The 12,319-nt window shown below is 34.9% G+C and overlaps 1 protein-coding gene across 1 annotated transcript in view; it reads right to left on the bottom strand.

Moving 5' to 3' along the window:
* The window catches only part of LOC110377677 (voltage-dependent calcium channel gamma-4 subunit), a 79,059-nt gene extending 68,058 nt beyond the window's left edge, over positions 1-11,001 (bottom strand). Inside the window, exon 1 of the mRNA XM_021336646.3 lies at positions 10,657-11,001. Coding sequence (XP_021192321.3) covers positions 10,657-10,735 — 79 coding nt within the window. The 5' untranslated portion in view covers positions 10,736-11,001. The remainder of the gene's footprint in view (positions 1-10,656) is intronic.
* Between the last annotated feature and the right edge of the window lie 1,318 nt (positions 11,002-12,319).

Here is a 12,319-nt window from a genome sequence, read left to right as displayed (position 1 = left end):
CTTTAAAAAATTCTCAAATGGTAATTAATTCCTTCAAAAAGTACAAACTATATTACACAACACAAATTAACCTTGTAAAAATAATTGTCAATTTCTTTGTCCCATTATTGCCCACGATGGTATCGCAGCTACGAAACGTACAAGAACTTAACCGCAAACAATCTTCAAACTACCACGGTTACGACACACTCAACTTTCAAGATCCTTATGTCAATAGTTAGATCGATAAAACGGTAAATTTATACAACCTTGATCGCCTAGCTCATAATGCGCACTCCACGTTTTTATCTCGAAGTTTTTCTTCACTTAAATTTTCTAAGCACCGACGTTCTCAAAACACCTTAACCTCGAGGAAAAACGTGCGACCCCAATAATGATGTCAAAAAAGTTTCAGATACCCGCAGGCGAAACAAAATGTCGTTAGTAATGAGCGAACAAAAGCTTTATGTACGAAAAATGTGGACGAGACGTTTCATATTGTTGAGAACTACAACAGGTACATTGTTTGTTGGTTAAACAAAATGTCTAGAGCCAGCCTGATAAAATTCTATTAGTTATCAAAAACAAGCTTGGTTTTCTGAAAATGTATTTGTTATTTACCTACTGCCAAAGTAATTATTACTAAAACAACATTCAGAAACAAAAGCAAAATATACTTCAGATTTCATCGAACAAAGAACGAATTCAGATGAAATTTCTAGTAATAACTAAGCACAAGAGGTAAATTAAAATGGAACTTTGAATGGATGATGCATGACCATACCAGATTGGAAATATGTCATCCGCCCTGCATTACGAATGATTAATGCAGTTCGTTCAACTGAATTTAATGCTCGCCGGGCTACTAGTTTCAGCTTATTTCATGGTTATGACGACTTAACGCGTTTCGTGTTCCATTGTGGACAATTTAAATGCCATATTTAGTTATGAACACGCGTTGACCGGTGGATACTGTTTGGGTTATGCAGAATACTCTCAACGTTTACCGTCACTATTTACACGGCGGGTATTTACTTAATGGTAGAGTGAACTTTGAAAGTTCATAACTCGTAAAAAAACGTAAACAACTATATAGGTACATATTTAATATTTTTTCTAGGACAAAAGAAATATATTATGGGAACATTACCCACCTTCCTAATCTCCCCAATCTGTCCAGTAATATCCCGCTTAATTTGAAGTTAAAAAGGGGTACAATAAGTATCGCAGTCGCAAATAAAACGGCTTTGAAGAATCTCTTCGCGGCCCCGAGTAACGATTGCAGTCCTATCTGCCAAACAAACTGTAATAACAAGCACACCTTAGCACGCCTGTGATAAATCCTTAGTGTATGGTGCAAAGTATAAACTTATGGATCCATTGCCCACCTCATCTGCCTAACTATTTCCTATTTTGGGGTCCTTACAGTCTAACCGAATGCAGCTGAGTACCTGTGTTTTACAAGGACGGCCTATCTGACCTTCTCAACTCAGTTACTCTCTTAACTCAATCGGTACTAACAACCTGGTAACAATACCTCTTGATATAATAGTTCAATTGCGTGGAAACAAAATTATGTAATACCTTGTGTAATAACTATTTATGTATGTCACTATTGCATTGGCCGGTCGGTATATACGAATCATCAAATTTTAATGGCTAAAAGTTACTTACGAGTTTTAATAGTGTTTAGTTCCTATACTTTGATTAACGTGATACTTCACGATGCTCACTGCTAATAGCCAACTTAACAGCCGTAAAATTATTTGACAAGTACTTAATTATACCTGCTTATGTGGTTAAACGAAGAAATAAATATTTTCTTGGTTTAACCACACACAATAATAATAATTTTACGGCGACGTAGTTAATTAAACTTTCAACATGAACCCGTTGTTGGTCATCATATAAAATATATTTTTAAACAACTGAAACTTTAATTACAAGCTCATAACCAAGAGAAGGTCTAATTTCTTCAGATTTACGAATGGCAACGTTAGCCAAGTCATAAAGTGTACTAAGATATTACTTTGTTACGACTCACGGTACATATAATATTTGTATACTAACAGCATCTTTCACTTCAAAAACGTTGCCAAGCGTGACGATAACTATTACTTCGAGATACCAATTTTCATAGCCAACAATAAGATCAAGACCAATTCAGTTTAAACCTACATTAAAACTAAACAACAGATAATTCAATATGTAAACAGTGAAAGATCCTAAACCAACAGAACTATTCTGTCTGTGGCCTACAAAACTCAGGTAACCCTATCTAATCAAATCGTTAATGAGGCTAACAAGCGTAAACTTATATTTAAATTCTACTGAATCGTCCTAAATAAACATGTTAAATAATGACTTTATTATTACAAGTTTGTTTAGATAATGCCAGCATCAAATTGTTGTTTACGTTCGCGTTTTTTTGTGGCAATGTGTGTAATTATACCTACTGTTTGTAGAAGGTGTGGATGAATCTGTGGCCGGTTTATACATTTTGTGGTATCCAAATATAATGTCTGATCGCGTTACATTTTTTTTAAAGAAATAAGAATTTAAAAAATGCTTAGAAAACAGCATCATAGGGAATTGACATCATTGAACAATGAGTCTGATGTTCTCATCACTTGCGCCCCTGAACCCCAGGTTTGAAGACAATTGCAATCTTATACAAAGTATACGGAGTTCGTCGCAATAAGAAGCATTGAGTGAAAGGGTGGGTATACGATAAGATTTTGTTCCGCCACGACGGCTGTTTAAGGACAACCGCTTTCAGTCGGCAACAATATTGTCGGAACGAACCACGTCATCAAATTGTTCGAGATAATACGCTTTGAATAAAAAAAGACAATAGGCATCTCGAATGAGCAATAAGGAACTTTCATGGTTTTGGGGGTTGGTTTTTTACTTGATAATTTTTAAAACCTACCCTCTTTGTTGTAGCTTAAAAGTCGAGGGCAAAGAATTTTTAGAAATATTTGCAAGGCATTTAGGTGGTGTTGTTTTATTTTACAGAAATAAATGGCTGAATCATGGTCGTTAATGCAATTGCTGATTGGGAATATTCAGCAATAGCCCTAAATTCATATTTGCGTTCGTATTATTTCAATAAGCGGGCCTAATTGCTTGGCACTTAAACATTATTAGCAATTTGTGGTCATCCTGAATGCTGTGTATCCAGTCAGAGGAAATAGATGTGATGTTGAAACAAAGTAATTTATTCACGGTACAGGTGACAAGAAAAAGCTAAGAATAGATACAGAATAAACAGTATTTTGAAATGAATACGTTCACAGAATTGATTTAATCAAGACTAAAGGTTTCAATTCACAGTTTAAACAAAGTCTTCGATAGCGAAAGATAGATGGAAAAGTCAACTATCCAGGAGCGTAATACTGAACCAAGTCAGATGAGATTCGCTTAAAAATAGCCGCTGTAAGTGAACCCGTAGTATATCATATGTAAAGTTTTAGCTCAGTATGCACAGGCCATATCTCAGTGTCCGCGTAAGTAAGGGATGCAGGAAAACAACGGCTATAGAATATAATAATGTAAGTTGGCAAGACCGAGAATTTAGCTTCTCTAGCCGAAGCTTATATAGGAGCGCCGTATATTGTGGCTCGTTGTTTCATACTTTACTAGACTTGGGTTAAAAATAAGCCAGCCATAACCTTTGCGGCTTTCATTATTGTGATGTGTAGGTACATTTATTTTGCCATCGTTTACAGTGTAATACACACGAGAAATGTATCGGGGTCAGCTACAAAATCTTTAGAAAACTGAACCTTTGTAAAATATAAAGTAGGTACAGGGAATAAGTTATTTGATATAACGAGAACCTTATCTGGCTGAGCTTCAAAGAAGAGATTATTCTAAAAGATGTACAACTAACCAGTATTAAGTGCAACTAAGTGTAGCAGAATATATACCAGTTTCGAATAGGTTGGTCAATCTGTTAAATGTTTGAACTGGCGAATAGATCATACAACGGCAGATTAATAGCGAAACAATCGCGTATTCACTAGGGCTTTCATTCTATTTGACAATTCGACAGCATACATTGCTTTATCGCTGCGACCAACAGGCAAACAAATAGATACAGAATACAGTACTTACAATGTAATTGATTTGAAAGCTATAATAAAATTCTAAAGCTAAAAAGTTTGTTTGAATGCACTAATCTCTAGACCACCGGGTCGATTTGAAAAATAATTTAAGTGTTGGATAGCCCATATGTCGAGGAAGATGCCTATATCTATAAGGCTATATTTCATCCGAGTGCGATTAGTGAGATTACCTTAAAGCTGGTCTATCTATAAGAATGTTTAGGACACGCATTTTCTTCTCCTATTTTGGAATCCTTTATCTCGTCTTCTGTACCCTTATGTAGCTAGAATCTTCCCCACATTCCATCTCCATAAACGCGGAAGTAAAGCAATGGAAGTTTACCAACTGATAGCAATGATGTGCGATCAATTCCACTCTGATTTCACACGTCGGAACGATGTTTCGCATATAGATTTGAATTGGTTTGTAAGCAACGTAATGCTCTTGGCATTTGCAATTGCCAAATGTAGTGGTACTGCGTCAATCCCATAGTTGGTGTAATGCTGTTTGCATAAATAGATGCTCGAGTTGCGTTATCATTTTGTTGGGTAGTTAGTACACCAGTGAATAATAATTATAAAAAGTTTATTTAGCCTCCGTTGTATAACAGTCGTACTACGAGAGTAAAGTTTTTTTTTTTTCTTTTCTTGGTCTACAAAATTGCATAATTTAGACGCAGAAGATATATTTTTTTAAATTGGAATAACTATGTAAACACAAATTACTCTTATTTCTATTAAAGTACCTAATATAGAAGATTTTAGTCCTAAGCTAGAAACTGACACGAACGGGTCGCTAAGTTGTCTTGTTTGTTCAGAAAATTCTGCTATCAAAAGTACTGAGTAACCGCTATTAATGGGGACTTCTAATGAATACTTAAGGCATTACGCCTGAATAATTAAACACTAAACCACAAGCTGGGATTTCTACTCGTACATTTTTAAACATTACACGCCAAAAAATTCTTATTAGCAAGAAAATAATGGCTAACTTGTTAAGTTAAAAATGTATGATAAATACAGCTATCAACAGCTCGCAATAACAACTTTTGTGTTAATTTAAAACTTTGTTAAGCACAATCAAGTGGGGTTGGTAACTTTTTGAACAACAACGAATAATGCTTATCAGAATAAATATTTCAGTAACTCACGGAGAGTGAATCAATATTGTTTCATCGTATTTTTGGCGAGCTGTTTGCGTGCTAGTTGAGTGTGTTTGATTACGCCCAGCGCTGCCGATCAAACCGGATTAGGACTCGATTTTTACGCTTACTTTTTTTTTTGTTTTTCAATTTTCGATTATTTCATTTGTTTTGTGGAGTAGAAAAAGATTCGATTGACTGCGGAAAACTGAATTGTTCATTTTAACAGAATTCAAATCACCCATATTTAAAGCTATGCTGGTCCACTGTAAGTGAATTAAATGTTTACAGGTACCTATTTAAATTATTTATCTATTATACTTATATATAACAACCACAAAGCTCTCCCAAATGTAAATACGACAAACACATCTGTCTCAAAGTCAAATGGCCTGTCTACCCGTTCCGCGCAAGTGGCCGCCCAATCTATACGCATACCCGGCCTTGCCGTCACACGGCTGAGGACGCTAGTTTTTTAACCGCTATATCCGCTTACCCGGATTACGGAGCCGGGTAAGTTCCGGGCCCATGCACCCGCATCACAAAGAGATATGCACGTTATAAGTCGCCTCGAGATTTATAAGGAACGCTATGAATGTAAACGCTGTGACAGAAACATACATATTATGCTTTTTTTAACGATGGCAAAAATCATCAAATGACCTCTCCCGCTGTGGGTTAGCAGCCGTGAGGGAGTGTCAGACTTTTACTGACTAAAAAACCATAGTGTTCCTTCGTAGGCCTTTTATGTACCAGGGCCGCGGTAACTCTTTCGAACAATCCCGCAGCCCCATACATATTATGATTTCCTTGTAAAATGATAGCATGTTCGATAAACTTTACACTAGTGGCAAAGTTCAGTGAGGAATTTCAATAAGGTCGCGTTAACTGATAGTTTGGATCTTCGATTCGGAATAAGATATATGCGAGCTCAGCAAATCAGATCGGAAGGAGTGTGCCGTTTTATGTTAATATACTCGTGGTATTTGTGATGTAGTGATGTTATTTGATTTTTATTGCACATAACACTCATTCTTTACTCACATAATATTCCACTAAATTGCAAGCTTTTATAAAATATACGTAAGTATACAAAAATAGTTTGAGTCAAGTTCTCCAAGTCAAGTTCTGTCCCAAATTTAATTAAAACAGATTTCACCGTGTAACTTCAAGAAAATGTAGCAGACGCACAGAAGAAGCATTTCTCTACTTTCAGACAAATAAATAATGAATTATACTATTATTATTATCTCAGCAGTAGCGCAATAAATCATTAATGAACTTCTTCACCAGCCTACAAATGATAAGTGTTAATTTAATAAACTTTTGATTCAATTAAGTGTTTAAATCCGAGTGCATGGAATGGAATGGTAGCGAGTTAGTGAACGTTGGGGGAAATCCAACGCCACCTTAAGACCTTACCAGTGGCAACTTATACCAAAGACCAAGAGTATTTATAAGACCAGCTACGGACTCATACAATTTGAAGAACAAGTGCGATAAAATTGTTAAAAGTACTGTTTATTTTTGAATGGCGTGAGACAGATGTGTTAACATTTATTTATGTTCGAATAGAGAAAACTTTTCTTTGGTCAGTGTTTTATTTAATGTGCTGTCTATTTCAGTCTTACCAAACTTGCATATCGAATTTTGAACAGTTGCGTCAGTTCAAATCAAAGTGCTACGCGGCATGTTTTCTGAATGCGCTCTGTAAATATTTCAATACTCCAAGAAAGAGAGACTTAGTTAATTTTATGCTGTTCACGGCTACTTTAATTTCTCGCTTCGCTGATAATTCTGGCGTCGGCAACCATGGAGAAAATCTGGGCAAAAGTTCAGTCTGCGATATTATTTAAATGCAGACGATGTACATTGTACAGTGCGCCTTCATATTTTATTGCCTCTGCTTTTCTAGAACTACACGGCTATTCGAATGAACAACAAATACTTTGAAGTTTGTATTCGTTCCTTTGAAACGTTTTATTTTATGTTTCTTTTAAAGTTTTGCGCGTTTTTATTATGATTGCATAATTATCGTTCTCAGACAGTTTTAGTGTTAATTGAGTTTAAACGTTTGCTAATGGAGTTCAGATAGTATAAAATAAATATAAACCAGTTGAGATAGTGCATTTGTGATGATTGGTTTCAAACATTTCAACATGGTAATGGAAAACTAATCAAATCGGCACAAATGCTAAAGGTACTTAAAGAAAGTCCTAATACCAGCAAACTTAGTTACATTAAGAACAAAGGATAAAATAAGAGTCTTTTTACGGTCGACATAAAAAAATCAGTAACAATTCATTCCTAATTTAATTTTGGCATTGAAAAGTAAAGGTCCAAGAAAAACAGTGGGGAGGAAAATGTAGGGCCATTACTGAGATTTCTATTCGCACCCTTCTTTCACATGATTTAACTTCATTAAATATGCCTGCTTATAAAAGGTCAGGCGGCTTTTGTTCCTTATGTATATCCGGAATTATTTATTTGGAAAATTTTTGAAGTCTTTTCTTGGCTCAGTGTTTATTCGGTTTGTTTTAACGAGTCGGTTGACTTTTGGAGATAAGAAAGGTTTAAAGATCTTTTTGAGATTTAGAAACAAATCAGCCTTGATGAAAAAGAAATAACAAATAGCATTAACCTGGCACAGTAAATTTTTAAAAATACTTTTGTCAAAACACACCGTCGCAGCCGTAAAACGTCCATTTCTGGCCACTCCTATGCCTGGGAAATTCCCCATAGGTACTCACCGCGCTGGGCATGCGTTTTGGTGAGCGAAGTGGGGATATTTTCAGCTTCGGAGATGCAGTCAAAAGTGTTAAAGCTAATAAATTATCATCCTTGCGAAAAAATTGTTACCGTTACATGGTATAAAAAAAATTACCATATTCACGGTCGGATACCACTCCAAACACTTTGAAGTGAACCTGTGTATTTTAAGACTGTTAAAAAAACCCGCGAATATGTTACGTAGAAGTGTACGCACACCATTAATCTCCCTCAAAATAAAACGTCCGCTTTGATGTTCCGGCTGAAAAGATACATTATCCTATAATTGGCATGATCATCCTTATGTACGTACTGCTAACAGACGGATTTACTTCATATTTTTTATGTATTTTTTTTCGCTTTTATTGAAATATCATGTAAGTTTCTTATCATTCAGAAATTGATGTAAAAACGGAACCTTTCAGACTAAGCTAGATGCTTAGTCCCATTAGTTAGTTAGGAGGTTCCGTTTTGGAGTACGCTTTTTGCATTAACGAACCTACTTTAAATGTAACAATTCAATAATATTGAAATTATAATTTTTCTGTTGCATACCGAAAACGATTCAGCCAACTTTTATGATGTCACACTGATACATGAATCACTATGTCGCTTTTATTTTATAGTTCCATAAAACCGATTTCATTGAAACATCCTAAAATCTATAAATAAACCTACAGCCCACCTAAAATAGCGTAGCTAAAGATACATATAATAATTTACCTTAACGCCAAAAGAAGCGAAGGTTCCGTACGTATAGTAAATCATCGTGGTTCACTTGTTATGAAGATTAGGATCTCTATCATAACACTAAAAGACGGGTAAAGGCAAAGTTAATGGGAGCCTATACGAAACAGTGTTTTAACGGCATCATTCGTTTGTGGGCGAACCCTAAATATTGGCCGTACTTAGTAAGCGGGATTCGGTAATCCCTATCTTGTGGATATCGAATAGTTATTGATGCTTCATGTTTGAGCCTCCCTGTTAGGTTTATGTCGATAGTACATATTTAGCGTTTTGAGTGTACATCAGCAATATCATTTATTATTACAACCCTTAGCTTTTGTTGATCGCGGTTCGTGGCATCAATCATATCACGTACTTGAAAACATCAGATCATAAAAGGACCTTACAGCAAGATTACCGAAACATTCACTATTTCATTTTATATTACCCATCTAATTACTTCATTATTTTCCTACGTACACTCAATATATTTTCTTTGAGTAATTTACCTAAAAATCAGCTTTCCGCCACAAAACATGCAAATTCTACATTAGGCTCGGATACACCGACCTGTCCTTGACAAATGCTCCAAACAAAGATGAGTAACGTACCAAAATTTACTCTGTACTCCTTAAGTCTCCCTCTTCCTTCGAGTTTCCTCTCAGAGCATTTCTTTCATCCCTGCTTCTGAATAACAAAGATCTGTTTATACATTCTATGCGTATAACTAGCAAGCATTGAAACAATTTGCTGCATTGTTTAAGCTTCTCGAAGCATCCCATTCAAGCATGTTTTGTTGAGTTCTACTTCGAATCATCGATACCTCTCTCCGTATTTAGAACGTTGAAAACAAAAGTTTAAATCGGTTGAAAACTCCGTTGAGGGTTAAAAAATAGAAATAGAAGTATGAAAGAGTTTCTTTATAAATTGTATTAAGAACATTTGTTTGTAAACAGAAAATTACACATATATATAACTTCTGAGTGTCGTCGAAATTAATATTAATTAAACGTTATAAACATCTATAAGAACGGAGGGGCGTCAGAAAGTTTGGTTGACAAGTAGCAACCCTCATTAGAGAATGCCTATCTGACGTTTATAATCGTCTTCCCCAAATATAATTATCACAGACGCCAAATTACTAATCCGGATTTAATTAAACGCGCATAGTTCCGTTTCCTCAAATAGAAATGATTGTACAAATTAAACGCTCAACGTTGAAGGTCGATTGATGCTCAGAAAGTATAAAAACAATTCGAATTTCTTGTTTTCTACCAAAGTTTCGACGATCGTAATTCATCGGTATCTGCCAGATATAGATTTGTTTTGAATTCTGTCAAAACAAACCAAATTGTTTACTAGTTCTAATAATTATTATTGTCGAGAATCGTTTGAATTTATTCTTGAAGAGAGAAATATGAAATTCGGCACTAACCATTTCTCAAGTTCTTGTATTCAAATGAAGGAAATTAGGTACTACAGTGCCCCTAGACGATTGACTATGAATTTTAAGTAGGTTCGGCATCGCAGTAGACGTAAAATAATAATGTAGGCGTTTTATTTTCAAAGTCTGTACTTTATTTACTTAAATAATTTTCTTTTTACGTCCATTGATGATATCAGTCAGTATGAATAATTTTTAGTACCTACACATTTTCGGCTTTTTGAAATTAAATTACCTATATTCAATAAAATAAACAAATCCAATATAAGATAATATCGAAAAATAAAACTAATTAAAATCTTATTAAGGAACGCACAAAAATCACAACACACATTACAGATACCCAAAAACTCCGAACCAACAAATTGATTGTAAAAGTAGTCAATTGGATTGTGGTTACTGCGGGTACAAGTTCACTGGGCCGTGTAATTTCGCACAGAATTTCAAGTCCAATTCCAATATTAAGATAAACAAAAATTTACATTACCTTTCGGAACTTTTGTTTCTGATGTCTTCGAGTAACTTCGGCCGCCGCTCGATTTGTAACTCGTGGTGTTGTTAAACATTTTGTACTCGAAAAGGAAACAAAAGTAAAAAAGTCACACAGTATTTTGGGCGTGAAAAATCCTTTTAAACGCGTAAACTGGATTTCGTTTGATTTTTATTTTGTCCGCGAATAGTTTTAATATGATGACAGCGTTCGCGTGAAACGCATGTGTCGAAACTGAAATTGGCGGCGCGTCACTGCGCTAGTGGCCGCGTTATTTTTGTTTCTCTACTCCCGCTCTGTTTATTTAATTTTAATAAAAATGTTTCCTAACATGATTGCTGCAGTCGCAAAAGGTGGGCGAGCAACACAACTTGAAAATTTCCGCAGAGTTCTGAGGAAGAGAAGATATAAAACGTAACAGGTGTTTATCTTTCTGCCCACGCTATAAAAGTCGGTGATGAGAAAATATGCACTTGTGTTCTTTGGTACATAATGTATTAAGAAATCCATCAATGCGTCCTGGGAAGCTTCAATCTTTTAAAAATAAATATTTGAGTTCACCTAGACATTTTAATGTAATAAATTCATCAGATTGAACTTTTATTGAGTACTCTCTTTCTGAAGAAGGAATCATTTTGCGTAATGTACATAAACCAAACATTGAAAAGCCCGGTTTCACGGTTTTGAGTACTTCAAATGAATGCCACAAACGTGAAACGCTAGCCAAAAAATGAATGTACAGTAATTGTCTAGTTACATGTTCATGAATTATGTTTATTTTACGAAATTTGTTTTCTCGTGCCGTGTTCGCGCGTAAATTTGGAATGTGTAAAATTTAGGTTCGTATTTTTACCTCTTCATAAAAACGGGTGGCGAGCTTTCGTTCCGCATAATGATGTTCATCTGATGTTTTAATATGGAAGAGAAATTATTTGTAGTGATGTTTTCATAGTGAATTTACATTACATTCCTTACCGCGCTATTTGAATACGAATTTCAGTAAATACATCGTGAAACAGAAACGTATTTTGCAATAATTATGACTGTAAAGACATACAAAATTAGATATGGATTTTTGCTAACAATAAAACAAATATATTTATTAAGGGACAGGCATATTCTAGGAACAACTGACCAGTACCGCATCAAATGTTTTATCGCTTTACATGCGCTTCATTTGCAGTTTTGCTTAAAACAGAATAACAGTTAGTCTGTAAACTGATTTTATCAGTTAGTCACTAATTGATAAAATCAATTTAGGTACTGTCTATTAACACAATTAGTCGAATTGAATGTCCATTTCTAATAGCTGTAATTGTTCAAATATCATACCTGATTATTTTAATCCTAACGAACTTATCGATAATTGCAAAATGCTTTACACTTTCAACCAATAGGAACATATTTCGTTATCATTTCCAATTATCTTCTAGTAGCTTTTCTAATACTATTGAATTTCATTTAAGTCATTGTTTGTTCCAAACAAAACATTAACTAAAACGTCCAATTTGGTAACATACGCGTTATTTGTACCAATTCAACGTATTCGCCGGCATAAATCATTTTGTGAGGACTATAATAATTACGTATACAATATGCAAACGAACGGATTACGCCGGAAAATATGGCTACGTTTTGTTAAACATCTTGGAGAGAGCTT

The sequence above is a fragment of the Helicoverpa armigera genome, chromosome 2 (assembly GCF_030705265.1).
Source record: "Helicoverpa armigera isolate CAAS_96S chromosome 2, ASM3070526v1, whole genome shotgun sequence".
NCBI classification, from domain to species: Eukaryota; Metazoa; Arthropoda; class Insecta; order Lepidoptera; family Noctuidae; genus Helicoverpa; species Helicoverpa armigera.
Note: the sequence above shows the minus strand (reverse complement) of the source record. Positions and strands in the feature narration are given on the sequence as shown.